At 51.7% G+C, this 26,599-nt stretch overlaps 1 protein-coding gene across 3 annotated transcripts in view; it reads right to left on the bottom strand.

The window, feature by feature from the left end:
• Positions 1 to 4,003: 4,003 nt before the first annotated feature.
• LOC310888951 (CBP80/20-dependent translation initiation factor-like) overlaps positions 4,004 to 26,599 on the bottom strand; it is a 147,262-nt gene continuing 124,666 nt past the window's right edge. For 2 of the 3 annotated variants that reach the window (XM_083852617.1, XM_083852618.1), the window contains exons 10-12: positions 22,375 to 22,530; positions 9,341 to 9,394; positions 4,004 to 7,893 (exon numbers count right to left, since the gene is read on the bottom strand). In XM_083852617.1, coding sequence (XP_083708743.1) covers positions 7,678 to 7,893; positions 9,341 to 9,394; positions 22,375 to 22,530 — 426 coding nt within the window. In that variant the 3' untranslated portion in view covers positions 4,004 to 7,677. The remainder of the gene's footprint in view (positions 7,894 to 9,340; positions 9,395 to 22,374; positions 22,531 to 26,599) is intronic. The other variant, XM_083852619.1, reaches the window with a different exon arrangement.

The following is a 26,599-nucleotide window of genomic DNA, read 5'->3' as shown; positions in this document are numbered from 1 at the left end:
AATCCCCCAGGGCAACCCGATCCGTTGGGCGCCGGCACCTATCGCTCTGACACCACGGGTTTTCCACGATTCAAGGAGCCAAAGTTCATTGATAATGGTCCTGGCGGCTGGGGCACGCTGGGGGCTTGTGTCACCCCTCGAGGGTCGCCTGGAGAGGTGGGGCAGAAACATGGCACTGTGGGGATGAGGCCACTCTGCATCCTCCAGGTGACACCTTGGTCAGATGTGCCTTCACCCAGGCTCCCTCTGGTTTCTTTTTTCCTTGGTCCATTTGGTCCAGCACTGTGGGGACAAATAGGTGGAGAGGAGGGGATGCAAACCCAGCATGCCCCAGGCAAGGAGTTTGCAGCAGCAGAAAGCATTACAGTGGGAGAAAGCTCTTGTGCAGGGTGCTAAATCAGAAATATGGGGACCAGGGATGTCCCCCAAAAAGAATGTGGTGGTGGGGACTGGCACAGAACAGTTTGTGGTCCCTGAGACATCCTCAGCTGGGGAAAGGGATGACAGGAGCTGCGGTGGCCAAATGTGCCAGCATGGAGCTGGGGGGGGGGGGGGAGCTTCATGCTGTTTGGAAACGCAGGAGATAGCAAAGAGAGATTTAGTTAGAGGACAGGGAGCAAATGGGGAATAAACAGGTAAATGGGACTGAAAAGTCAAACCTAAGGGTTATTTAGGATTAGCCCCTGTGAGACCTGTAAGCCCCAGCAATACTGCTTGTAAAAGTGATCACAGAAGCAGCAGAAGTGCAATTTTGGATAAAGAACATGCAATGTGTCTGTGCAGTGACTATAAAAACAGTAACCAGAAGGCAATTGCTACGCAGTCACTCTCCCAAATGCTTTTTCCTGTCTCCCCCCAAAATAAGACTGTATCTATCTTAGGAAATCGACACAAAGCCTGGTCTTCCAACAGTACCAAGCGTGCTGCATGCTCGTGCTCTACAAGAACTGCAGCCCAGGCCTGCAAACTGGGGTTTGATTTCTTGCAATAGCTGTAAAACACAGCCCTGGGGATAGAAGTTACCTTAGCTGTAAAACAATACGCAAGCTGTATTTCACAACCTTTGCTGTCTTTCTCTCCCCAGAGCAGTATTTTACAGCATTTGCCCTCAAACCGGTTTTTCATAACAGAACACGTGTAATTACCAGCAGACAGGTTTTTGTAACCCATCTCCCAACACACCTTTAATCCTCTCTGCCCCCCGCCCCCTTCTCCTCCAACCTCTGCCTTACTGGAATGGGGCTCTTCCAGGCTCACTCCAGAAGGTGAATTTGAGCTCTTTTGAGCTCAAAATCCAGAAATGTCAAAAATGCAATTTCAGAAGTGCAGTCTGAGCTGGCAGGGTGCTCTTCTCATTAATTTCGGGTAACCACTGGGACGTGCAGGGCATGGCTGGACAGTAGGAGATCTCCCCTCCTGTGGGGGAAGGATTTGGGGGATGTTATCGAAGCAGAGGTAGGGAATGCTGGTCAAGATCAGGCAGTGCTCTCGGCACCCCTTTCACGAAGCAGAAACATTTCCTGGGAATGCTCGATGGGAAGTTATTGAAAAGGTCTGTGCTAATAAAATGAAAACACTTTATTTAAATGCTATTGCTACAGCAACATAACATACATTGAAATGAAGCATTTTGTTTGGTGAAAAACTCGGACAATTTAGGACAGAATGGAATTTGGAAATCTCGGCATTTCTCTTGAGAGGGACTTTGCATTTTTTTCCCCATGAGTGCTATGGCATGGCTATAAGTGATGCTAAGTAGTTAGCCGGCTTTCATCCGGTGCTCTGTGAGGCACCAGCTTAGCACACAACCCACCGAGCCTCTGCCCCTGTGAGGCACCACGCTTATGCTCAGCTGCAAGGACAACTATTGCAGCTCTCCAGGAGCCGTTTGCATCTTGAGAAATGCTTAAATTGTTAAATCACATGCCCGGATGGGATATATATATATTTTTTTTTTCAGAAGTTAGGCTCTAGGCATTAATTCAGAAAAGTCCTGTGGGCTGGGATAGACACAAAGCCTAGCTCAATAGTCACATTTAAGTAGCCACATGAGTCTCCGGCTTTGTAATTGGTGAGCAACAGTGTAGGTTTCAAAAGGAAGAGGCCATACAGTCTTGTGGTGTATGTTATTGTTGTACCCTTGTTCTTTTTGTTGCACCCAAACCTTAAGAGCATGGTCCTTCATATATGGCAAAAATACTCCTTGCGTCCAAAGAGCCTAAAACCATCAGAAAATTGCCCCAAACTGCCCCCCACCAATCAGGGTGACTTTTGCAAGGCTGAGTGTCTGCACCCCAGGTGAGGTTGCACACCCATGCATGTGGATGCATCAGGATGCTCCGGCACCACACGCATAGATGGCCACATGTGCACACGTGGTGCCTGTGCTAGCCTAAAGCCCTCAACAAAACCTTATTTTCTGCAGGCTTTTAGACAAGGCTGCCATGGCAGAGCGCAGCGGGTTGGAGCCCAGCTGCAGCAGGGATGCCGGTGCGGCCTCTGCCAGATCTGAAGGCTCCATGCACTCCGATTCCGAAGAGAAAAATGCTGAGCACAGCTCTGGCTCTGTCACCAAAGCTGAAGCAAGCTGCTAATGCAGCCTTGGAGAAGGGTTTAATTACAAAGGCAGTGAACACGGCCGTCCCACCCTGCCAGTTAATGGCCTGTTTTTACTTTTGCCAAAGCAATAATCATTTAAGCTACATTTCAGCTCACAAACACGGCAGCAATGCTATTATGTTAAGCGTGAACTTGCTTTGTCACTTAGATGGGATTTATCTTTGTTATCCATTTTGCCACTAGCACGAGCATTTAAAAACTCCACTCATTACTCAGTATTAGAAGTAGAGCTGCTGGAAGAGGAAAACATCCCTGTTATTTGCAGGTTTGCCATGCTTTAGGAAAGCAAAGCAAACTTGCTCTGATTCATGGGGTTCCTTTATTTGCTGCTGCCTGGGTTTTTGGCAGCCGCAAGGAATTCACAGAAATATTCCTGCGTCTCGAAAGCTTCAGACCCGCAGCAATGACCACCGATCTGCTCCCAAGCCTCCTGTTTGCTGCATGCTGTTCTCACTGAGGACGGCCTGGTGACCCAGGGCCTGGCCCTGCTTTTGGCTTGGCTGCCCTGAGCTGAAGCTGGTTGGGATGCTGCAGTGACAGCGAGCACGGACACAGTGATTGCTTTCTCCTGCACTGCCCTCAGAAAAACCCAAAGGAATCCACTGTGTGTCTGCAGAAGGGCTGAGCAGGGTTTGCATCACCTTTCCCATGAGGATGCTCAACTCAACATCACTTTACGTCTGTGGATGGGAAAACAACAGCCAAAAGGAGTTTTTTTGCTAGCTGTGCTCCTGCTGAGTGACCATGCTGCTGCAGACCCGCTGGTACAGGAGACGAGCGGCGGCCAGCAGCGGGACCCACCTCCTCCCACCCGCTCCTCTATTTATTTTGCAACCCAGCCGCACTGCAGCGAGCTGCGAGCACACACGCATGGTCACATAGGGCGTTTCGCAAGAGACAGCAGGCTTCTCCAACAGCAGTAACTGGATCACCTGCAATTTCCTGTCCGTAGCTCGGGAGCCTGATGACACAAACCACTCACATCAAGTGACCTGTGGCTTCCTGGGTGAACACACGCATTTCAATTAGCTGAAAACCCTCTCTAATTGACTCCAGCTAGGCTGAGACGGGTTTTCCAGTGAAGACTGCTTAGAAAAAACAGAGGTTTATTTTTTTATTTTTTTCTTAGCAGGTTGCATTGAGTAAAAGCTGGAGTGGTTTGCTCCGAGCCGTGATGCACCACGGGGTCGGTCACATCCCTAGTGCCAAGCAGTGACGAGTCACCAAACGGAGCTGCAGAATCAGACCCAGGGGCTACATTTTGAAGCAGACACCACAATGTTGTTTTTTTTTTTTCCCCCTCCAGCCTTTGTTCCAAGCTAAACAAAAGTCCCCCCAGACCACCAAAACTGATTGCACGTACCGACAAAGAGATGGGGAAATGTCAAGCTTTAAACATTTATTACACAGATGATGCGTTTTATAGCATACAGTGGGTTTGGATGTTCCATAAACAAGACTGAATTGCCACAAAGAGTTATTAGCTCCTTTGTTTTAACAGTCTTTGAAATGCTGAAAACTATGAGTCTTTGTTTTCTCTAGTATGAAGACCTAGTCTTTATTCTCCCCAAAACCTTTGTCCTTTTTTTTAAGCACTTAGTTTAACAAACATGATTAAAAATGTTGCTTTTTCGAATGCAAATAAATACATTAACAATGAATTGCTAGCGTTAAATCCATGTTCTGCAGGACACCACAGCCCTGTTGGCCATCAACAGGACTTTGCAACCCTTACAGTAGTTTCTCCTGAAAAATACTGCATCACCGGGACTGGCTAACAGCTAACACCAAGAAGAGCAAAATTTGTGTAAAGCCATAAAATGCCTAACGGGGAAATAAAAATTGTATTTCAGATTTTGAGAGACTTCCAAGTGAGGGATGTTATAAAAATAAGCAGGAAAATAAATCATAAGTTATTCTCACAAGTTTTCCTTCAAAGCCATCAATCATGCCAAGAATAGATACTAATTAATCTCCTTCGGGGGAAGAGGGGAACCAGGCAAATCGCTTACTTTGCCTTTTTCCCCCCATTCTCATTTCACCTCCGTACAAACGAGACTTCTCCAAAAGGGGGGTCAAATCCCTCATGGGGAAACAAAGCAGGCTGCTTTGCAGACAGCCAAAGCCTCCAGTTTGGCAATGATTTGCCTGAGAAGGAGGGGACCAGGTGCTGGGAGCTCCGCGGGGAGCAGAGTCGGCAGCTCCGGGCATCACCACGTCCTTACACCAGCCCCAGGTTTGGCCTGGCATGGATTTGGCCAAAGGAGGGTGTTCTGTCCCCAAAATGCACTGCTGCCCCCACCCCTCCGCATCACATTGCCGGTGGCATCTTCCCTTCCCAACAGGCAGGCTTCCCACCGAGGGACTGCAGAGGTGCCAGCGGCCATACGTAATTCCAGGGGAAAAAAATACTTTTTTGGTCAACATCTAGATTCTCACACACCAACAGAGTGACTGACGTACCGAGTTACCGAGCGGTGAGTGGCTGGATGAATGGACCTTAACAGCGGAGACAGACGACAGACATTAAAAAAGACAGGTTTCACAGGAAAGTTCTTCCACGGGAGAAATCCCAGCATTGGAGGGCAAAGCCACAGGCCGAAGCTCCTCCGGGCTTTTCCATTTTTCTTTTTTTTTTTCCTTCTTTTGCTACGTTCAGAGAGCAGGCCCCGAGGGATGCTGCGGTGTGGAGCGGGATGCAGGGAGGCTCTTCTGGTCTTCAAAAATCCCCCAACAAAGCTTTTTCTCCAGTCTCCTCCCCAAAGTCTGAAAGAGTAGCAGCACCTCTCTAGCCCCAGCTACCTCATTAATGCTTCTGACTGGCGGGGTCTAATTTACACCGATCGACTGCGTGCAGCTCGCACGTCGGAGGCTGTCATGACACTAAAGGTCCCTTGACAAATTGTCCTCACCGCAGGTAATTTCACTGCATTTGCTCAATTTAAGCCCTCGCTCCCCCTCCGTTCCCCACCTGCCTCTTGGCTGGGGCCAAGGCTGCTCTGGGGCTGCTGATGGCAAATTTCTGGGGTCACACCGACATTCACGCCTCTGGTCCTCTGCTCCCCGCAGGGCCAAGCAGCTGGGAAGGCCAAGAGCAAGGGCACAGCCCTCAACCGTCCGACACTGACAGGCCTGATGCAGTCCAGCTTTGTGCTAACACCTCCCAACCTCTCTGCTCTTCTACGGCAGTGCTAACACAGCTAGCCGGGCCTGCATCCCCGGTCCAGGAATCAGTCTGTGCAGCCATGGACCACTGAAGCTCCTCTTTCCAGCTCCTTTCCTCGTGCTCCACGTGCGGATTAGGAAACGCTCCCGCAGACAACCTCATGAAAAGTTCAAGTCATGCCGAACCACATGGCCAGGATGCTCAGCTCCACGTGCACGGGGAAGGTTTCTGCCCTTCAAGCTGTGTGGCAGGGAAGCCTCCTGCCCCTTGCACGCAGGCTGGTAGCTCCCTAAGGTACCCGAGATCGGGATGGCACCGCGGGGTCAGGGCTTCCTCTGCTCCTCTCCCAATTCACCAAAATGAGCACCGGCAGGGATTTCATGTGGACAAGCATCAGCAGAGAAGCAAATAAGGAAACACCAAGTCCTGACGTTTGCTGGTCGCTATTCACTTGCCATCCATGCCTGGGCACTTCCAGCTCCGTTGGGCGAACGCCTCCCCAAATCCTCCATCATCTCCCCATCCCTCCCTTCTCCCCATCTCTCCCACCTCCCCAGCACCAGCCCAGCCACCCCAGCACGCAGCAAAGCAGGGTCCCTCCGCTCACCGCTTCGCCCTGCTCCCTCCGAACACGTCACCCTGCGCTCGGGGACATGGTACTACTTACACCGACCAGGGCACACAGCCGCCCCTGTACAATGCACACCTACAAATACTGGATAGGAAATGCAGCCAGTTAGAAGCCAGGCTCAAAACCTGTATTTTTGGCTTTTCATTGTTTTTCTCTTCTTTTTTCCCTTCTTTTTTGCCATGCACTTGTCTTCTCTCTACTGGTTTCCCAAGAACATCAAGTCTTCATTTCTCCATTGCCCTGTACATTACTAGGCCCGACTACAACGGGCCTGGTTTTAAATGTATTATTACAACCATGACAGTAATTATAATAAAGCACTCTTTCAACAGAAACAAAAAAATTACAAAAAAATAAATGGGTTATAGTTTAGTAGATGGGGGATGCCATGGCTTTACCAGCCAGAGCAAACAGCCGCAGCATCCCGTGTTTCTTGGAGCTCTCAGCTCAGGGCACACATTTTTCAGTTAATCTGCGAGGTTACTGGCAAGACAACTGTGGCTATGTTACTTCTACAGTGGCTTTTGGGCTCCTTAAAAATCCTCCTCCTACTTCAGCATCTTCACATAAATCATTTGTGAGCTTGCAGGAAGGCATCACTTCCATGTCTCCGTGCTTATCGCAATTGTCCGTTCACAATAAAATAAAATAGAATAAAATACAAATGACCAAGAAAAATAAAACCCAGTGCAAATAAGAAAACCATCCTGCTCGCCGGTCAGCATCTGAAGGGGTGACGAGTAGACGGAGGGGAGGTGGGGGAGCAGAAAGTCGAAGACAAGGGGGGGAAATAACAAAAGCTCCGCTTGACAAAAGCCGTCAGTTATGAGTGTCTGGTGTAGTATGTGTCGCACTTTGTCCTCCTGGGACATCTGCTGCATGCTGTCTCCTGCCAGTTGGCCAGGGCAAGCCAGGAGGATGGTGTGAAAACAATACTAGCCCCCACTCGGGCTCGCTTTTCCAACTCTCCTTCTTTCTAAAGCCAAACAATAACCTGGTGGGATGCACTGCTGCTGGAGCAATGATTTCACAAAAGAAACCCTAAAACAAAAACACGGCAGGGAAGAGGGGTGGCACTTGGAGACACAGCTGAAAAGAAACATGCTTCTCCCTCCCCACCCCACGAACAAATTCTCGAGCATGCTGGGGTTTGTCTGCTTAGGTATTTAAATCAGAAAGGCGCTCGCCTGGCCGCGAGAGCCAGATCCCCCTAAGGTGCATGTCTCCTTCTCGCTCCTTCTACCCCTCCCTGCCCTACCCCTCAGGCTGTCAGTTTTTGGATTGTCTTGTTGTAGTACTGCGTGATGGTGGGCGTCAGCGGGTTCCAGTTGTTGGCGTGCAGCTCGATGACCTCCAGCAGGAGGGACCGCGTCAGCATGGACTCGGAGGGGCACAGCATCTTGTCGCGGGCTATGGCCAGCAGCTCCATCATCATCTCGGGCAGCTGCTCCTCCAGCAGCCGGCCAGTGCTTTGCAGCTGTTGGGAGAGAGGGGTCAGAGGTGGCACGTTAAAGCGTGAGCCGCCGCCACAGCTTGCGCTACTGTTGTGTTTCAGGGGGGCAAGGGTCAGGGGGATCCTCCTGGGCAGCCGGGACAGCTGGCCCCATGTTGGAGGGGTGGAAGGCTGCTTGGCACTGCTGAAAATGTGATGCTGGCAGGAGGGAAGCAGGACGCGAGCTACAGATGCTGCCGTGTCACGGCTTGTGGGCATGCACCGAGCCAACTCCAGCAACAGCGAGGCAATATTTACATAGTAGGGCTGTTTTCAAAAGATATGCAGCCTGCTCTTTTTTTTTTTTTACCCCACATTTCACACTCCCCCAGTTTTCCCCCAGCTGGGCAATGCTGAGATGCTGCCGTTGGTGAGAAATGCAGGCACCCCGCAGCACGCTCCCCGATGCTGCCCAGAGCTGTGTGCTACGGGCGAGGCTTTCGAAAGCACTCGCGCCGGCCTGCTGTAGGAGTGAATGGTTCAGCTCCCACTGACTTCAAAGGTGGCAGCACCGGGTGCTTTTGAAAAATCCCACTTAAAAATCAAACTATTGTCAAAACAAAGTGCATGCTGTGATGTGGTATTCCTGCCTTTTACCTGCTCCCTCATTTACGCGCTGATTCACAGCTGTCAGTGACTCCCAGTCATTAATCTGACTAAGCAGGGCTCTCCTGTATGCATAACAAATCCTGCCCTTTGCACAGCAGCAAGGTCTGCATTTCCAGCCATCGCACCTCTTCTCCAAGGATGGCCAAGTGTTTTTAAAGCAGCGTAAACCCCAGAAAACCCAATCTCAGGCTCGTGAGGCATCAGGGATTTGAATGGAGAGTTCTCAAAAGTCCTGACTTTAAAAATGCAAACTTTCCTCTTCAGCTGCCTGCCACTTTGCTGAATTTCAACCATCCAGCTGCAATTTTGCAGCCTACTTCAACCTCTCTCTTCAAGGCAAACATCAGTCCCCATGGGCCAATCACTTCCAAAAAGTGAAGCTAATGAAACTTTGCAATTTCACCCATGCTATATTTGTACCATCGTTTCTCTGCAAAGCTTTCTGAGCACAGCAAGCCTCTCTGCGGGAGCCACTGCCACTGCATGAGCAAAGGCAGCATGATGGAGCCTTTGCTCCAATACAAGTAGTTTTGTGCTTAAAAAATACCGCACGGTGAGATCTGAAGGAATCTGGAAGAGATTCAAAGGAACCAGGATGATAGGAATTAGTTTTGTGGTGGGACCCTGGCTAGCAAATTTGGTTGCATCCATTCACATGCATTGGAAGCACAGTGACAGCCGCCTCTCTTATCCCATGGTGTTGTCTTTTGTATTTGGGTGTAACGCAGCTAGGTGACATGGCTCTGGGTTTGGGCACGTGCACAACCAAGGACAGAAGGGGCAGAGCAATGAGGAGGGGCAGGTGGCATCAGAGCTTCCCTACCTCCATGGAGCAGCAAAGCACGGCGTCTTCCTTCATGTCCTGAGATTGCAACAACTGCAAGAGAGAGGAGAGAGGGGGTGAGTGGAAATGCACGACCTCCTCCTCCCTCTGGATCTTTTAGATTAACAACTTTCAGGATAAATTTCCATTAGTTTAACAAGGCTTTTTTTTATCCCCCCGGCAGGCATTGAGAAAATACACTCGTTCCACGTACATGGCCAGGAAACACAGCCCTCGGATGACTGTACCCAGGCAGCAGAGCAGCCCTTTGGGAGGGAAGGGCTATGCTGGGCTCCTGCCCAAGGGCTGCCTGCCCACGGCCGAGCCTCCCTGTCCCGCTGGGACGGTCTCCCAACAGCCATGAAATTACCCGATGGCAGAGTGCGAACATCCGGCGCGTTGTGAATATGACTCCTTCCAGGCTGATTATATATGGTTGCAAGCACAATGGTTCCAGTGAAACTCTTGTGTCTCAGGTGTAAACTTTTCTTCTGGAGCAATGCTGCTTGCTGAGAGCATGGGATTTTCCCTCGTCCCTTCTCACCATCTCATCCTCCATCTGAGGCCTCAAAGCAGTGAAGGAGGATCTCCATCCACGTTTTGGCATTTTATTGGCTATGTTTTCAGCCGCTTCCCCACTTTGGGAACCAACTCCAGGCCCTGTTCTGCTCTCTGTGAGCTTTGCATTACAAAGACAAGCTTGTAGGCACAAGCAGCTTTCAAGAGAAAGCCCAAATGGTGCTGTAAGGTCAAACCATGATGGTGTGGGATGAGGGAAGATGCCTGTGCAACTCCCAGTCTACCAGTTCCTTGCTGTGTGTTGATGCCTTCCTGGGGGCTGCTACCTCGCTCTCCCCTCTTGTTTCAGACCTGGTGCATGTGGTCAGGGGGGCAGCGTCCACCTGGCAATCGCAAAGCGCAGGAGCTCAGCCTGTCCGACCCTACAAAATCAGGGGCCATGAGCAAAACTGGATCAAAACCACTTATATTTTTGCTAGCACACGCTTCTTTGTTGTCATCTTCGCTTTCTGACTTTGTCATGCGCACGAAGACACCGTTTCAGGCTTTCTGCTCAAACCACAGGAGATAAAGCATGGTTGTTTGGGTTGTTTTCCAAGCAGATAAAAGCTGAGATTCTCAGCCAGCTGACCCAGGGAGCCGGGGTATTGTGAACAACACGCTATCGCAAGGTGCATGATAAAATCACAGGTGCTGGCAGCACTGGGAGTTACAGCCACTGCCACTCTGTTGGGCTTAGAAACCGGTATCAGTGCAGCCACGTACCGCTGGTCCTGAGCTGCTCCCTGGATGCATGCGCTAAACATGGAGAAAATGGAGAAAAATTGGGAAAACTGACTTCACTAGTGTCTGAAATTCATCAGGGAAAGGCATACTTGGGAAAAGCGGCTGGACTAATTACAGCTGCCCATGCACAACACCGCTCAGTGTAACTGGGTTTGCTCTGAAGTCACACTTCTTAGTTAACACTGCAGCTCTGCTGCTCAGCCTTAATCGTTTCTCCTTCCCACTCATTTTTCCCTCTTTCCCTTCCTTTCCAAATAAATGCCAATTTGTTTACAGGCCCACAACCGCTGGAAAAAGCTAGGAAAAAAGAGGTAACTTGAGGAATTATCATTGGTCTCAAAGTTTTGTCTTCACTCTCTTCTGCTTTCCGCAGACAGCAGTTTGTTTGCTTTGAAGCCGATGTTTACGGCATCTGCCTGAGCATGTGGTCCTGTCGGTTTTATCTCGCGTTAGCCAAAGGTCCAGCCAGGGCGTTGAATACATGCAGCAGTTCCCACAAGTTTATCTTCCTGCTGAGTTGTTTGGAAAAAGTTAGTTAAGCCCAAGCCGCATGCTCTGAGATAAGTTCTCACAAATAGTTCACAGATCCTTCACAAAAAAACCCATGAGATTACTTTAAACCCAGCAAAAAATATATGTTTCAGTCAGGGACAAATATAAACAGGCAGTAGCCTGGAAACAAGCTCCTGGGGTATTTAATGGAGACTGGCTTGTGAGCATGGAATGGAGCAGGGGTGCAAGTTAACATACATTCATCTCGCCTATGTTTGGTATTTGTTAGTGAAGTACACAGCATGAAAATTAAAGCAAGAAATGTGGAGTTAAAGCAAGTTAACAGGAAGATGACTGCAGAAACTGATGCTCCCTTCCCATGGCTTTATGCAAACATACTCAGTCTGCAAACTGGGGGAAGATTTTCTAAAGGCTGAGGCAATTAGGAAGGTCCCATGGTGGCCTGATTCCCGTCCTTCCTCTGCTGCATTCTCCTCGTGTGACCCTGGTCTACCCTGGTGAGATGCAGCCAGGGAAAGCTGCACCTTCACTTGGGCTTTCCTTGCCCTGGCTTCCCAGCCATGGAGCTGGGACACTCTTGCCTGCTTCAAAAAGTGGTTATGTGGGTGAATACATCAAAGACTGTCCAATGCGCAGCAATTTGGCTAAAGGGTATATTTGCCTTATCTACCTGTGGCCAAAAGGAGACTGCAGTCAGATGTCATTCTCCATCCTGCTGGGATGTCCCTGGGACAGCCAGGGGGGCCGAGTGCCAGCCAGGTCACACAAGCAGGGCTGTGCCCAGACAGGCACTCTGCAGCTACCGGGGACACTGTAGCCCTGCAGTCGTGGCTTTTGCATGATCAAAACCTGACCCTCGTAATCAGATTTATATTTACTTAAAATATCTTAACATAAACAGGCTATACCTATTAACTTAGTGCTCCCACATCGGAATTGTTATTTATTTAAGTATTTATAGCCGCTCCTCCCTGCTGCGGAGATGTGCCCGCACCCCACCAGGTCACTCTCCAGCAGGTTCCCACATCTTTTACCCCAGTTGCCCAGCGCGGGCGAGGGAGCTGGGGAAGGAGTGCGAAGCAGAGGCAGCGCAGGTGAGCGAGCCTCACATGCTGCTCAGCTCAGCCTGTAATCATCCCCCTGAGGCTCGGGCTGGCTGCAAGAAAACTTCCCTTTGCTCTCCAGCCGGTCCCCATATCGGGCGAGTGAAAGAAGCAGTTCCTGCTGGAAAGCAGACAAAAAGTCTGCTCAATTTCCTAAGAGTGGAGGCTGCATGCCAGAATCTGCCCGGCCGGTCATATAATACCCAGTCTCGGTTGTGAAAGGCTTCTCACTTTTGTTGCTGGTGCCAGACTAACAGCTTTGCAGACTGGCAGGAGGCAGCAGGCGCTCGCGCCTACATCTCTGCGGAGGGAGGGCTCCCGCTCCCGAATTTCTGCGTCCCGCTGGGCGATGGGTGCTAAATGTTTTTGCGAACAAGCAAAAATAAACCTGAGGGGCTGTTCCTGGGAGTGCTGTGTGTAGTGGGGGGACAGGGATTACGTGGGGCGCAGGGCATTCTTCCCCCAGTTCCTTCCTCCCCTGCACTCCCGAGGGAAACAAGTGCTGCTGGCACCAGTCTTTGCAAAGGGAAGTCCCATGGAATGGGTACGCAACAGTGCTTGAGGGGGCAAAGAGGCCCTAAACCTGCAGCTGGACTTCACCACAGAGAACTGGCTGGCTCCCTCCAAACGGCAATGGACTCGCACGCTGTCAGTGCAGACCACCAGGAGCAAGCCACACTCCCCCATTACACATACCCGCGATTATTTGGGTTCATTACCTACTTTCTCCAGAGACAGACGGGGCGGCAGAGAGGCTGAAGTGCTTACGTGGCATTCTCCAGGGCGCGCACGCCACAAGCAGGATGGAGAACCTGCCTTGCAGTCCCCCGCTTATCACCAAACCATGCAGGCTGGATCGTGCTCTGCAGCTCTCCCCACCGGGAAAGGCAGTGGGAGCAGCCAAACGTGTACATTACCCTTCACAACTGCAGCAGCATTCTTCCTGTAAGGCACAGCACTAATTACTGGATACGATAGCACTTGCAAAATGGCATAAGCAGTGCTTGCCGCAAACTGCCTCTTAGCATGCAGTGTTTTGTGATGCTTCAGTGATGACTCCAGTGTGAAAGCACCAAACTTTCCCACCTCCCGAAATATTCACCCAGAGCCACGGGATGGTTGGGACTTCTTGGAGAGTGGTGAGACAGCGGAGGAGCCATCTCCTGGGGAGCAGCAACAGCAGCGGGACCAGTGCGGTGCGAACGCATGCTCTGCTTGTAGCAGCTGCTGGGGGGCTCACGGCACTGGTGGGAAACAGGGCAAGGGCTGACAGCCTTCTCCTGGAAGTCCCACGTCCTGCTAGATGGATCCTCCTGGCAGCAAAAGCCTCCTGCAAAGGAGGGGCTGCTCTTCCCAGGCTTTCTGCAGAAAGACATCAATAGCAATTTGCTGCTTTTCCAGAGGACCCTTATCAACCTACTGTCGCAAGTCTTTATGGAAGATGCCTGCAATAAGATCCATGTGCCTCCTCTGCTGCTTTGCATAGGGACAGTCACGCAGCTCTTGGAGCTAAAGGAGATTGTTACAGCTCCAGTTTTCTTATTGTCACTAGGCACGGGGTGGTGAAAACAACCAAGACTGGGGAAAATGCAAAGTACAAATGAGGGTGTGGGGGACAAGTAATTACAAAACACTCTACCAACAAGGCCAGTTTCAGGATTTCTACAATCTGCTCCCATCAGAAGTATCAGTTCCCCAATCCTGGGCATCAGAGTGTCAGCTGGGCTGACCCTGCACCCACCAACAAACTGTGCCAGTGCCACTGTCTCTATGGGGCACTGAGTACCATGCAGGGCATACCCTGAGCTAGGCAAGTCAGGTGAGTCCAGATTCTAACGAAAAAACAAGCGAGCTCTTGAAAAGAGAAGACGTTTTGAAGGCCACAGTCACAAGCGGCATCTTCTCTGCTGAGCCATTTGATGCTGAGGGTGCCCAAAGGTTAAATGTGTTTGGGGAACCTTTCCCTTATGGAGCTGATGGGGGGGGATGCAGAAGGCACACTGCCTTCTTGCCCAGCCTCACTGCACTCTGAATCAGCAGCAGAGGGTGAGGCTGAACATGACTTGAGAAAACAAGAACAGCCACCCTAAAAGCTCAGCCTGTGGCCTCCAGGCTTGTTTTGGTGAGGTCTGCATGAAGACAGGTAGCAGGTCCTGGTGCTCACCTCAGCACGCCAGGCTGTGTCCACCCTGCTGTAGCTCAACCTTACCATGTCCACACCATCCCTGGGGAGGGTTAATGGGATAACCCCCAGCTCATGAGACCCGTCTCACACAACTCGTTGCCATCTAGCATTGAGCCGTCCGCTTGAAATGGTCCTTCTCTCCGCATGGCCTTCTGCTCATGCAGTAAAGGTTTCAAGCCCCCTGAAGATGCACAAGGTGCCACCAGCCCTTACATCTCATCTAGAGGTCCCTCTTCCCAACTCCCTGACAGGGGTGGCCTGGTCTCAGCCCCTTAGAGAAGATGCCAATGGCAATTCACACTTGCTCTGTTAGGAAGAGACCACCTGCATGGGGCACTGCTGGCCCCACAAGGAGCTACGGGCTGGAGCTACTCGTGCTGGCATGGCTGCCGTGTCCATGCGAGGCCTTTCCCTAATGTATTCGGGACAACTTGAAGGAATTGGCTTGGTGGCACCTACTTGTTTTACAGTGACGTGCTGCTTTTAGCTGAGGAAGAGACTTGTGTTCTCCTATTACCCAACCAGAACTACCTGGGAGGACGGTAAGAAGAGATTAGTTTGTTTATTGCATCAAGTAAACCAAAATGTTGGGTATCCTCCTTGTCGGGCTCCTGAGGAACTCAAACAAGAGGTACTTAACAGCAAATTGAATTAAGGCCAGAGGAACAAAACCCTGTACCCAGCCGTGGGAAACTCCTCCTACTCCTTTCCACTGCAGACAAGGGAAACCATGAAACATGACTCTCTCTCCCTGGACCTGGAACAGCAGAAGGGATTCCTACGAAGATGGAAACCATTAAAAGGCAATTACTGGAGACAGTGACAAAGAAAATAGGGTCACTCACCAAGCCAGCCAGGGCAGTCCGGTGGCTCCCACTAGGCACTCAAGCTGGAGGTGGGGGGCCATCACCCTCACCTGCGGGACCACCGGGGCTTTCCGAGTGGGACTCGAAGGTGCACACGTGGGTGAGGACAGACAGAGCCACCCAGTCTGCGCGTGCGAGACACCGAGCCACCCAGACAGTCGGCTTCATCCTGCCTGTCTGAAGACATAATAACCCTGGGAGCAGAGGATGTGATCTCATCCCAAGGGTCCAGGGAAACACAAAACATGGAAAGAAAAAGCGGCGAGACCATCACGCTTGATTGCAAAGGGCTCCACCCTTGCCCGCCGGATGCTCTCCGCTTTCCTGGCTCTTCTGCGAGCGCATGGCAGCAGACGCAAATAGTTGTGTTTACATCCAGCTGAAAGGGCCTCGGGAACTAACAATGCTGGGTATGGAGGGCGAAAGACAGAAACAAAGCCACGTGAGGAGGAGGGACCATCCGGTGAGATGGTATCTAGCTTCGTTTCTTCTCCAACATAACTGCTTCCTCTACCTTCTCCGTGGGTCCCCGAGAAATGAAGATGCTTCCCCACCTCTCCTGCGGGGCAAGGGGACACTGGTGGCCCTGGCTGTCCTTGGTGGCCTCAGCTCTGCCCTAAATGCAGCTCTGCCTGCAAAGCTGCTCCAAACCCATGCAAATCAGAGTAACTGTGATGGAAACCTACATGGAAGAGAGCAAAGCCCGGAGTCAGCAGCTGTGTGTATGGGAGCGCATTCTCTCCTTGGAAATTGTATCTCTGGCATGAGAGTCCTCCCCTATTTAAAATATGCCACTGCGGTTTTCATGCTTACTGTCTAGGGCCAAACAAAGTCCTGTAGCTTTCTAAGAAAACATGTTCCCATGCTCAAAACACTAAGCTGAGCAGTGGGACTCCACGGCATCGCAAAGACCTTGTCAGTTTGGTGTCCCTGTCCCTCCTCATCATCTGTTCTCGAGGTGAGATGCCTCGCAAGTGCCCACCTCAAATGTTCTGGTTTGTCCCTGTCCAAAGTGGGGAAGCACAAACTGGAAGAAATCGATTTTCATCATGCCTAAAAGGCATTTGTCCCCATGGTCTGAGGGGACACCAAGGAGGACACTGTGTGGGGACAAGGTCAGGCAAGGTGTCTCTTCTTGGGGCTCAGCTCAACGACTGGCACAGCTTTTTAGGTGTAACAACTTAACACTGATTTCCTCCTTTCTCCCCACCCCCAGTTCCTCTTCCATCAGGATTTATATTTTCATTATTTTCTCTGGTCAGGCCCAGCCCCGTGGAGCTACCTGGGCAGCAGGGTGGCACGGGGTCAGGATCTGGCCTTCTCGGTGCCTTCACTTGTATGATAAAGAGGCAAATCCTGTCTCGCTCTCTGACTGGGAGCGTAATCTTAAAATCCTAGCATCATATTATACTGTCAAAGACTCTCATTTGACTCAAAAGCTTGATGCTTTTTAAAAAGTGAGAGCGATTAAAATAAAAAAACCCTCCACGTTAAAAGATACAATTTTCTTTCCCAAACAGCACCACCCTCCAGCTTGTCTGGCTGGAGTCGGGAAGGTTTTCCCTCTCTCTTCCTCTGAAGGAGACAGTGAAAAGGCAGTGCCCTCTTGAAGTTCAGATGTTAATTACTGTGTTAGAATATTTTTCTAAATTACACAATATGGCCCCAGGAGATAACAGGCACTAAGAGAAGGGAGGGGAGTGGATACCAGTCTGCATTGTGCACCACAGACTCAGACGTGGGGGAAAGGCAATTAGACAGGGAGTATTTATCCTTCCTGCACCACCACCCTGAGGCTTTAAGTTAGCAGCGCGTACCAAGGCAGGGAAGTGATGGGACCATGCCAGGATTTTAAACGATGCTGAAATGGGACCGTCTATGCCAGCCAGACTGGAGGCAGGAGACGCTCCTGCAGAGGAGCAACTGTCCTGCCCGCTGCCAGCCTGCCAGCTCTACTCCCCACTGCCTCCGCAGGCTGATTCACTGCGCCCGGACGCTGCCTCCAGCCCTCAGGGCTGGGAATAAGAACTGCCAGCAGCTACCGCGGGGCAGCTGGGTGCCCACGGACCCCTGATCGGCAGGGATGCTCGTGGTGACACAAGCCAGGGTGCCCTCCCAGCCCTGTCAGCAATAAGCGCTCCAAGACGGGGGGGACCTCCGTGGGCTGGTCCTGCAGCCGCAGCCTCTCGCACAAGTAGTTAGTTCTGTGGTTTAATTAGTCTGTGATGAGCTGCTTCCTGGGATCTGCTCTGAACCTTCCCCGACAGCCCCATCTGATGCACCCAAGGGTGCCAAGAGTGGGATGGTGCCAGAGCAGGGCTGCTCCCTGGCACCCCTGGCAAGTCCGTGATTGGGAAGACGCAACATATGGGGAATTATGGGCCCACCGGCCCCACCTCAGGCCCTGGAAAAACCATGGAGCAAGTCATCTTCAAACGTATTTCTGGGCACGTGAGGGAGAAGAAGGAGACTGGCGTGGATGTGCCTCATCAGCTTGCTCACCTTCTGGATTTATGGATAGGGGAAGAGCACAGATGTCTTTTGCCTTGATTTTAGCGAGGGTTTTGATTCTGCCTCCCACAGATTCCCATATCCGAGCTAGGATATCAGGGGTGGACAACCAGGTAAGTTAAAAACTGGCTGGACGGTTGGGCTCGGAGTGTTGTAGTTACTGGGTTACAACCCAACTCCACCTGGAGGCCAGTAACGAGGAGTGCCATGGGGTTTATAACGGGGCCTGCCCCATTTAGCATCCTTATCAATGACTGAGGAGGTGAGCAGCACACTCCTGCCAAGTCTTCAGATGACACTGCGTCAGGGGGACCACTCAGTGTGCTCGAGGCCCTGCCATCCCGAGGGACCTCAGTGGGCCAGAGCAAGGAGTCAACAAGGAAAAATACCAAGTCCTGTGCAGGAAACGAGCACGGGGCAGGGGGAAGGGATGGGATCGGGTTAGTATGGGGGTAGGAGGGAGGCAGAGCCCACAGGCCCTTGTGGGACCCCAGTCAGCAAGGTGCCTTGAGGAACCCCAGCAACATCACTGCCTGGCACCTCTCGAAGTCCTGCAAGCCAGTTTTTCCACCTTCTCGCTCTGCTGCCATAGGCAACTGCTCAGGTTACCTGGATGTAAAGCACGGTCTGGCTGCTGGATGGCATCATAAAAATAAGCAAATACATCCAAAGCAGCACTTGACACCAAACACCTTGGCTGGAAGCTGCTCCTGCTGGCAGAGGGCTGGCAGGAAGGTGGCAGCTCCCAGGCCCAGAGGCACCGCCTGGGTTGGCGTCCAAACAACATCCCATTGAGGATGGGATGGAGACGCGAGAGAAGCCAAACCTCCGGACACCAGTTGTCCGTCCTGGCTTCTGCAGAGCACAGCCATGGCTCAGCGCTGGCTACCACCCCTCCTTCCCAGAACACCTCGGCCGTCACCACGAGCTGTGCCAGGCCCGCAGGACCCAGGCCTTATGCTCCCCTTTGGGGACTAAGCAGGGAGGGCAGTGAGCTGGGCTACCTGCACCAACCCCACCGAGCACACGCGGTCATGGGCAGCAGGGTGAAGGACAGCCCAGGAGAGAGGTAGGGAAGGTGGAAGTGGTCAGATCCAGTTAACAACAGATGGCAAATGGCATTGTTTATTATCTCAAGTCCTGCAGAGAGCCCTTCCCCAGGAACAACACCCTCCTCCAGCTCACTCCCGGTTCCCCCGGGTGCAGAGGGATGGATAGGAGGAAAGCTCTTTCTCTTATTTATGTTTAACCTCAACGCCTTATTATTCTTTGCACAAACTCCCCAGATTTGATGGCTGCAATAGTCCTCCGGTTCTCACCCGAAAAAGGGCTCTCCTTTCTATACTCCCGAGCTGCCTGCAATGCCAGACTTTGGCCTGGGCTCAGGCGACCCATTCTCCTTCTCCATCTTTAAACCCCACAATGTCAATCCAAAGCACCACACAAGCTCACTGGGTTCTGTCAAACCATTTTTAATGATGGCTGCACCCATGTCTTACTTTTCTTGGCAAACCATCTTTGCCTAAAATCCCAATTTTGCCCCTCCTGTGAATACACCTTCCTGTCTGCCTGCACACCTCTTGCCCCCAAACCTCCCAATGGTGAAAATGAAATACTGTTGGTTCCTGGGGGTTCAGCTCACGGGATGCCCTGTCCCCACCTCGGACACGGTGCTGGTGGCCGTCCCTCCCTGCTCCACCCCATTCGGTGCGCCCTTCCCTGCCGTGCTGGCACCACGTCCCCTCACAGGGGCACCGTCACTCAACTCCCAAAACATTGCCCAGGCATGGTGGCAGCTCTGACCCAAATTTCCTGGGCTCTGATTAAATGTCTGCTCCCATGCCTGCCGCCACAGCTGCCTGGCTCCCCAGGGATGCAGTGCTCTCAGCCCGTGCAGCACCCTGCTCCCATCGGCTAGCAGACCTGACTGTTTATCACTCATACATTTAGCCCGAGATGAACTTCAGCTTGGATGTGCTGCTTTTTTTTTTTGGCTTGGATGTGACGACACGCTGCCCTGCACCCAGGCACAGCCCCAGAGCCTGTCCCCACCTTGTTTCACCCTTCCCAAGGCCAGCTCTGTCCCCGAGCCCAAGCGAGAGGGACAGAGCTGACGGGCAGCAAAAAGCAGGGCGCAACCATCTCACATGGCAGGTTCCCTCGCTGCCAGAAAAAACAAGTCCTGCTCCTCCTCCCTGGGCCACCGATGTCCTCACTGTCATCTTCGCTTCCTCCCCAGCTCCACAATTAGGACAGGGTTAATAAGCTTTTACTGGGGGGGGGGGGGAGGAAAGGAGCTGGTGAGAGGAAGCTTTGCAGGGGGAAGGGAAGAAGCATTCCTGCCGCAGTCATCAGGCAACGTTCCCCTTCCTCTTGCTCACTCCCTTGCTGACCTTTCGCTCAGTCTGCCAAAGCTATAAAGGAAAAGGGGAAAAAAAAGACAGAGAAACTAAAAAGCAAGAAGAGCTGAAAGGACAGGCAGAAGCAGAGATGTTATCTCGCCTCTGATAATGATTTATCGCCAAAGGATGGGTGGATGGAGGCAGGGAGAGCTAAGTGCAGCTGCAGCAGCACAGAGGGAGCCACCAAGGAGGAAGGAATTAGGGGCAAGGGACTGAGATTGCACATGGGCACGTGTGTGCTGATGAGCAGGAAGGGGAAAAAGCCACGAAGAGCACTACTAAACCTCACAAACCCATCCCGAGGCAATGGAGGGATTCCCACGGCTAGTGGCCAGTCCCAAAGTGGCCAGGCCACAAGGACCAGCCCTGCCCTGCCCTGGGACACCAGCCCAGCTTCATGAAACCCACCAAGGGAAGTGTATCCCAAGAGCTGAGTTCCAAAGATAGCAACTCTGGCGCCGATGTGCCAGTGCACTAACACAGGAGAGCAAAAACCCAGAGTAAAGTGCCTGTCCCTGCTGGAGGCCCTCACTGTGGGTCGGGGACGGGCCAAGCGGGGTTGTGCTGGCAGCCACCTCAGAGCCTCTGGGTCCTGTTCTGGGCTGGCCCCGTGCAACAGGATTAGCTGAAACAGCAAAAAACAACAGCGGCGGCACGAAAAGCCAGCCCTAAGCCATTGAACAGGAATGGCGTGAGTCAGGGTCCCAGCTCTGCGGAGTGAGCAGGCACAGATCAGCCATTTTGGGGCAGGAGAGCTGGAAGGCTCTGGCTCACCCACATCAGCCGTGCTACAGGGTCTTCATCTCCAATGAACAAAACCACTCGGACAGAGCTGTCCTCTTACGGAATAGATGTATTTTTAAGAAGCAAGTTTAGGTCTTGGTATAATCATTAAAAGCTTTTTACGGAGCCATTCTGTAGCAAAAAATATTCCCAATATGGGAAACTCGCATCCTTCAACATGTCTTTAGATCGCTGCCGTGTCACCACATAGTGGCAAGACAACGAGAACAACCGTGACAGCACGGTGAGGGCAGATGGGAGCGGGTTGGGAAAAATCCTGGCAGAATCAGGGCTGGATTGTGTCATGGCTGTGATGGGAAGTGGGGGGGAACGTGGGCTCTTCCAGACGCCAGGATCTTCCCGATGAGGTGACACATACTGCTGTGGGCAGAGATTTTGGGGAAGTTCCACTATTCTTAGCACCCCTCTCCCACTTCCTCCGCTAGATGCGTGTGCCTCATCACGATGCCCGGACACTTTCTCACTGTTGCAGTCACTGTCTGTGAACTCTACTCACAGCATTACTGCGAAGGCAAAATGTTTATAATGTGTTTGCATTCAGAGAAATCTTTCCATGCATGTAAAAAGTCATTACTGGCAATTTTTTCCCCTCTCCCTCTCCTTTCCTTGCCCAAGGTCTAGTGGAGAACTTATTTTGCAGTGAGTTATTTATGGCCCAACAGAAGTGCTACTGACAATTTCAGACTCACAGCTCCAACCCTGGGCAATGAGACAGACTTCTTCCTAAGAAAGTCCTCTACAGGCAGCAGCAGGAGACAAAACCATCTTTAAAACAGCATGGAGGAAAGTCCTCTCCTGCTCTTTTGAAGGTTAACACTTGAGTTTCCTTTCCCATTTGTCCCCAGTGAGGTTTCTGCCCCCAACCTGTACTATGCTCACCTCATCCAGTTCTGAAATGTCCCCAACCCTGATGGCAGGGTTGGGTTTCCACTGCATTAGGTGGTCCCCTATGTCATTACTCCCTCTCTCTTTCCTCCCCTCAGTCTGTCTCATCCATTCAGTTGGCTTCACCTGCTTTTAAGAAGCTTTCTTAGCTCCTTTGGTGGGGATTTTTGCAGTGGTGGGATTTGCAAACCTAAACATTGGGTTTGCAGTCCCAGTTGTCGGGCTTTGCAAACCTTTTGACAAAGGGGTCCTGCTTGGAGCACGTGCTTTTCATTACCAGAATCACACCAGGCAGGAAGAGCCAAGTGTCCCTGCAGGCATCGGTACTCTTAGGGTGAGAAGTGTTCATAGGGGTAAAGCAAACATCTGGGAATCACACAGCACGTATCTATGAATCACAGACACTGCAATTCAGTGGCTTGTCCCGAAGGTGGAGAAGGAAAACCTCTGAAGGCATTACCTCCCTGAGGCAGGTATAAATGGGGCAGACGAGGACTCGAAAGGGTTCTCTGGTGCTGCTCCTCATGGTGCTAAAGACCTCGCAGAGGAAGGTGATGAACCCCAGCCAGCGTTCCACGTCCCGCTGCTGCAGCTCCTCCCGCATGGTGAAATCCTTCTGCAAGAGGGACAGAGACGACAGGCTGCATAAGCAAGACCACATCGCCAGGGGGGAGGCAACGGCTGTCTAGATGGAGAATTAGGAGGAAATTGAAACTCAGGGTAGGGGGAGGAAGACAGGCAGACTGACTCACTTAGTAACAGTGGGGAGATTACTCAACGCCAGTGGAGTGGCTGGAATTTAACTACGGCAAAGTCACCAGAAGCAGGTACTGTAGAAACAATGCCAGCCTCTGCAGTGACTGCCATGGCTTCCCCCTGCCCAGCCCTTCCCCTTGAATGGACTTGGAGACTCTTTGCCATATGCACAACCAAAATTGAATGAAAGTGACCGCAAGTGGCTCAAATGCAGTGCCTGGGGGATGCGATGGATGCTGGTGGCCGGGCTAGGCTTGGTGGTCCAGCATCTCCAGCAAAGGTAGCTCCGAGCTGGTGTCGGGCCGGGGGCTTTCCAACGCTCTGCCTGCTCCCTGGGGTCTCACAGACTTACAGCAGAGCCTGGCTGCCTGCCCACCCAGGAGAAGATTAGGGGAGCACAGAGTTGATATTAAAAGGTCTCCCTGCTCCTGAGCTGATGGTTGCCATGACCAAGGATTATGAGGATGACGTTATTTATGGAGCAACACCGGGAGCGAACGAGCAGGGAGGCAGCTGCCTTCCCCATCAGTCCTCCAGCCAGGGAGGAAAAAAGGGTTTGCCCAAAGGCAGGACATGAAAAGGGGTATGTGTGTGTTGGGAGCATGTGGCAACGAGCAAGGAGGAACAGAGAAAAGCAAATAAAAAACTTTCCAGAGGGCACCACCACCACGTGGGATGGCACCAGAGTGTGCGCACCACTCGGAGCCGAGAGGTCTTCCCTGGGCTCTGAGTGATGCTGCGGAGCCTCTTGCAAGACATCCCACATGAGTTCACTTGTCTGTCTCCATAGTGACCTTTCCTTGGTATTAAAAATTAGTAGGCACTAAGTAGGGGAAAATCAGAGAACAGGACAAGTTTGTTCTCAACAGCCTGTGTTCCCAGCACGGCTTGCACAATGTTTTAAATCCAGCAACTAAATAAATTATCCTGTATCTTTTTCATCTCAGTTTATTCCTACTGCCCGAGACAAAGGCTTTGCTGCTCCCAGTGCTCCAACCTGCAGCTGCACTCTGTGGAGCCAAAGATATAAAAGCCACCACACCAAAGATCACTCTCATGCCCCGGACAACACACGGGAGTCGTTTCTTTTGAAGCAAAGGTAAGTAAAGCAGCTACTAACGAATGCCAGGCAAAAGCGCGATAATTATTTCCATGACAGCACTGTATGCATAGAAGATCCAAGAAAGGAGTTATTTATGTTTCACTACAAAAGGAAAAAAAAAATTGCATATGCAGGAAAAAGACTTGTAAAATACCCAAGCCACTTATTAACCAAACAGTGATTAGTAATTCCTCTCTACACCCATTTCTATAAGGCAATTGCCCAACTGTGTCTGTGACTGAAATCAACCTGCAGCCAAACACTGTTGGGTCTCTTCAGGCTCTCTGGGGTAGTTTGCAAAGCTCTTCCTTTCGTTACTCAGCTGGTCACAGGCCAGCGGTGGAGGAGAGCTATTTGCCAGCTCAGGTTATCACCCCAGGGTTATTGAATTGCTCATTCTGGAGTCTTTGCTTGACTTTTAATGGCAAAGAAAACCAAACCAAAACCAAAGAGAAATGTCCTCCTGACTACTGAGCAATTAAAAAAGCCAATGAGAGCATCCCGTGCCCCTTGGCTGCACTAAGGGAGCCTCCAGCCCTGCTCCTTTGCATGGCCACTCCTGCTGGGTGCCAAGGCTCTTCCTTGATGCCCTGAGACCTCCTCCCATGGCCATCCTCCAGCAGGGGCCGCCAAAAAAGTGCCTGGGCATCGCCTGTTTTGAGATCCCTGGTGCACACTGGGGAGTTCCTAGCTGCTTGGGATAACCACACCGGGCTTCAGGTGGATGAGCCAAGAACAGGTGAGGAAAAAACCTCCCCATGTATGTGACAGTCCCTCCGTCACCCCTAGAAGCCACCCTAAAGGAGCCTTGCAGGTTAGAGGAGGGATTTATGGTGCTGACGGGTGGGTTTGTTGCCAGTTCCAAGGCTGCAAGGAGAAAGCATACCTTTCCTGGTTGAAGCTGGCAGGGTGCTGCTGTTCACTGGAAGCAACCCATGGCAGGCCGCTGGGAAGAGAAAAAGCCTTTCTGTGCTATCAGCTTCAGGCAGAGCCTCAGCCTTGCCCAGAAGAGCCACCGTGATGTTCCCATCAAGGCTGGGACAAGCTGCAGCCAGGGCAGGCTGCAGGAGGCCGGGGCATGGAGGCAGCCTCTGCAGAACCTGCAAACTTTTGCTCAGTGCCCTTTGCAAACACCCATGTGACTACTACAGGAATGCTCCCAGCCTGAGAAAACAGTTAGATTTCTCTTCTGTGATAACCCCCCTTCCATTTCTTTGTTGTGAACTCTTCCCCCAGGGCTTTCCTGGAGGCCACCACCACAGGGGACCAGCCTCGCAGCCTCCACCCGTGCCATGTTGTGCGAGCGCCTTTACTCGCAGCCAGTTATTTACGTGACTCCATCCGCTGCCAAGGAAAGCACGCAGAGTATTTCAGTGACATGTCACCTCTGAACAACTTTAATGCAGTGACAGCCACGTTGCCAGTGCCCCAGAACCCTCTCCGCAGCTGAATAATCTGTAACATCCGAGATGGAAACCTCGGTAGGGCTGAGATGGGGATGACGGCAGCCTCCAGGAGCAGACAAAGCGCAGGGAGAACATTTCAGGTTGCATTAGCAAGACTCTTATGCCACAGCTCTGCGTGGAAATGGGGGAAAGCCTTGCTGGAAAAGCCATTAGCAGGCAGCCTTGGCATCTGTTTAGACAACTGGGCTCCACTGCTGCCTCTGGCTGCGTGAGCATCGCTGCACCCTTGTGCCTGATGTGTCCCTCTGCAGAAGGAGGGATGATATGGATTCCTTTGAAAAAGTAGGAAAATCACCTTGACAGAGGTAGGAATTAGGTGTTTTGGACCATGTCTCTCTACAGGCAAGAGTTGGGCTCCCCAGGAGCCAAACTTCCACGGCAGCTGGACTTGCTCTGGGCATGGAGAACATGCAGAGCAATTCAACCAGGTCCCCAAGGAGTTAGCCACCAAAATAGATGAGCTGGACCAGGGCAGTGGGAGAAGGGAAGAGCCATGGGGCTGCACAAGCAGGGACAAACCCCATGTCCCATGCTGTCAGGTCTGACCCACAGACCTCTGGATCGCAAAACCCTTCAGAAACGGGCTGAACCCAGACAGCAGAGCCACTGCCCTGCCCTGTGACCTTTATTTGCTCTGGAAATGCCTCATGGAGTTATACAAAAATAACCCATGGATTGGCCTGCCCCATACTTAGGTGATGAAGTCAGTGCAGTAAGCAAATTATCTTTCATCAATTTGGCTGTATTTTTAAACACGAACTATATTACTAATTTGGGGGTGCCCCGGCCTGTAGATAAGCTGAGTGCATTTACTGGATGACCTTCCTCCAGCGCCTACAGTTTAAAATAAAATGTATTTATACCAGGTAGCAGGGTTGGCCTCACTTCTCCGCCTGGTTTGGGAGAAGAGATCATTAGGAAACCCTGCAGCAAGTGGGGGGATGCCAAGGAGACCTGTGAAGGGGCTCAGACAGGACAAGTTCGGGGCACAACCCAAAAGGCTGAGCACATTCTTCACGTTGGGACCCTCCATGCATGAGAGGCAGGCCAGGGATGGCCCATGCCCATGCACTACAAGGATGGGCACACCCTCGGACACGTCTTGCATGGCAAGGAGTCCTTAAGCTGAAGCTCCTGCCAAGCTTCTGCCAGCAAGGGATGCAGAAAATGCTGTTGGTGTGCGGCTCTCTACTCTTGCACCCAAGTCAAAGCCCTCTTCTCATCTGGATGCACCTCATGCAATGCTATTGCTTCTTGGCCCAGGCATGGCATCTCCTAAAGACCAGGCTCAAGACAGAAGAGCCCCAAGGAGAGGAGAAAAATCCCTCCTCTGCTCCTCTCCTGCTGTTGGTGGGCAGCAG

Source organism: Anser anser, assembly GCF_964211835.1.
Source record: "Anser anser genome assembly, contig: SUPER_W_unloc_7, whole genome shotgun sequence".
Classification (NCBI taxonomy): Eukaryota; Metazoa; Chordata; class Aves; order Anseriformes; family Anatidae; genus Anser; species Anser anser.
Note: the sequence above shows the minus strand (reverse complement) of the source record. Positions and strands in the feature narration are given on the sequence as shown.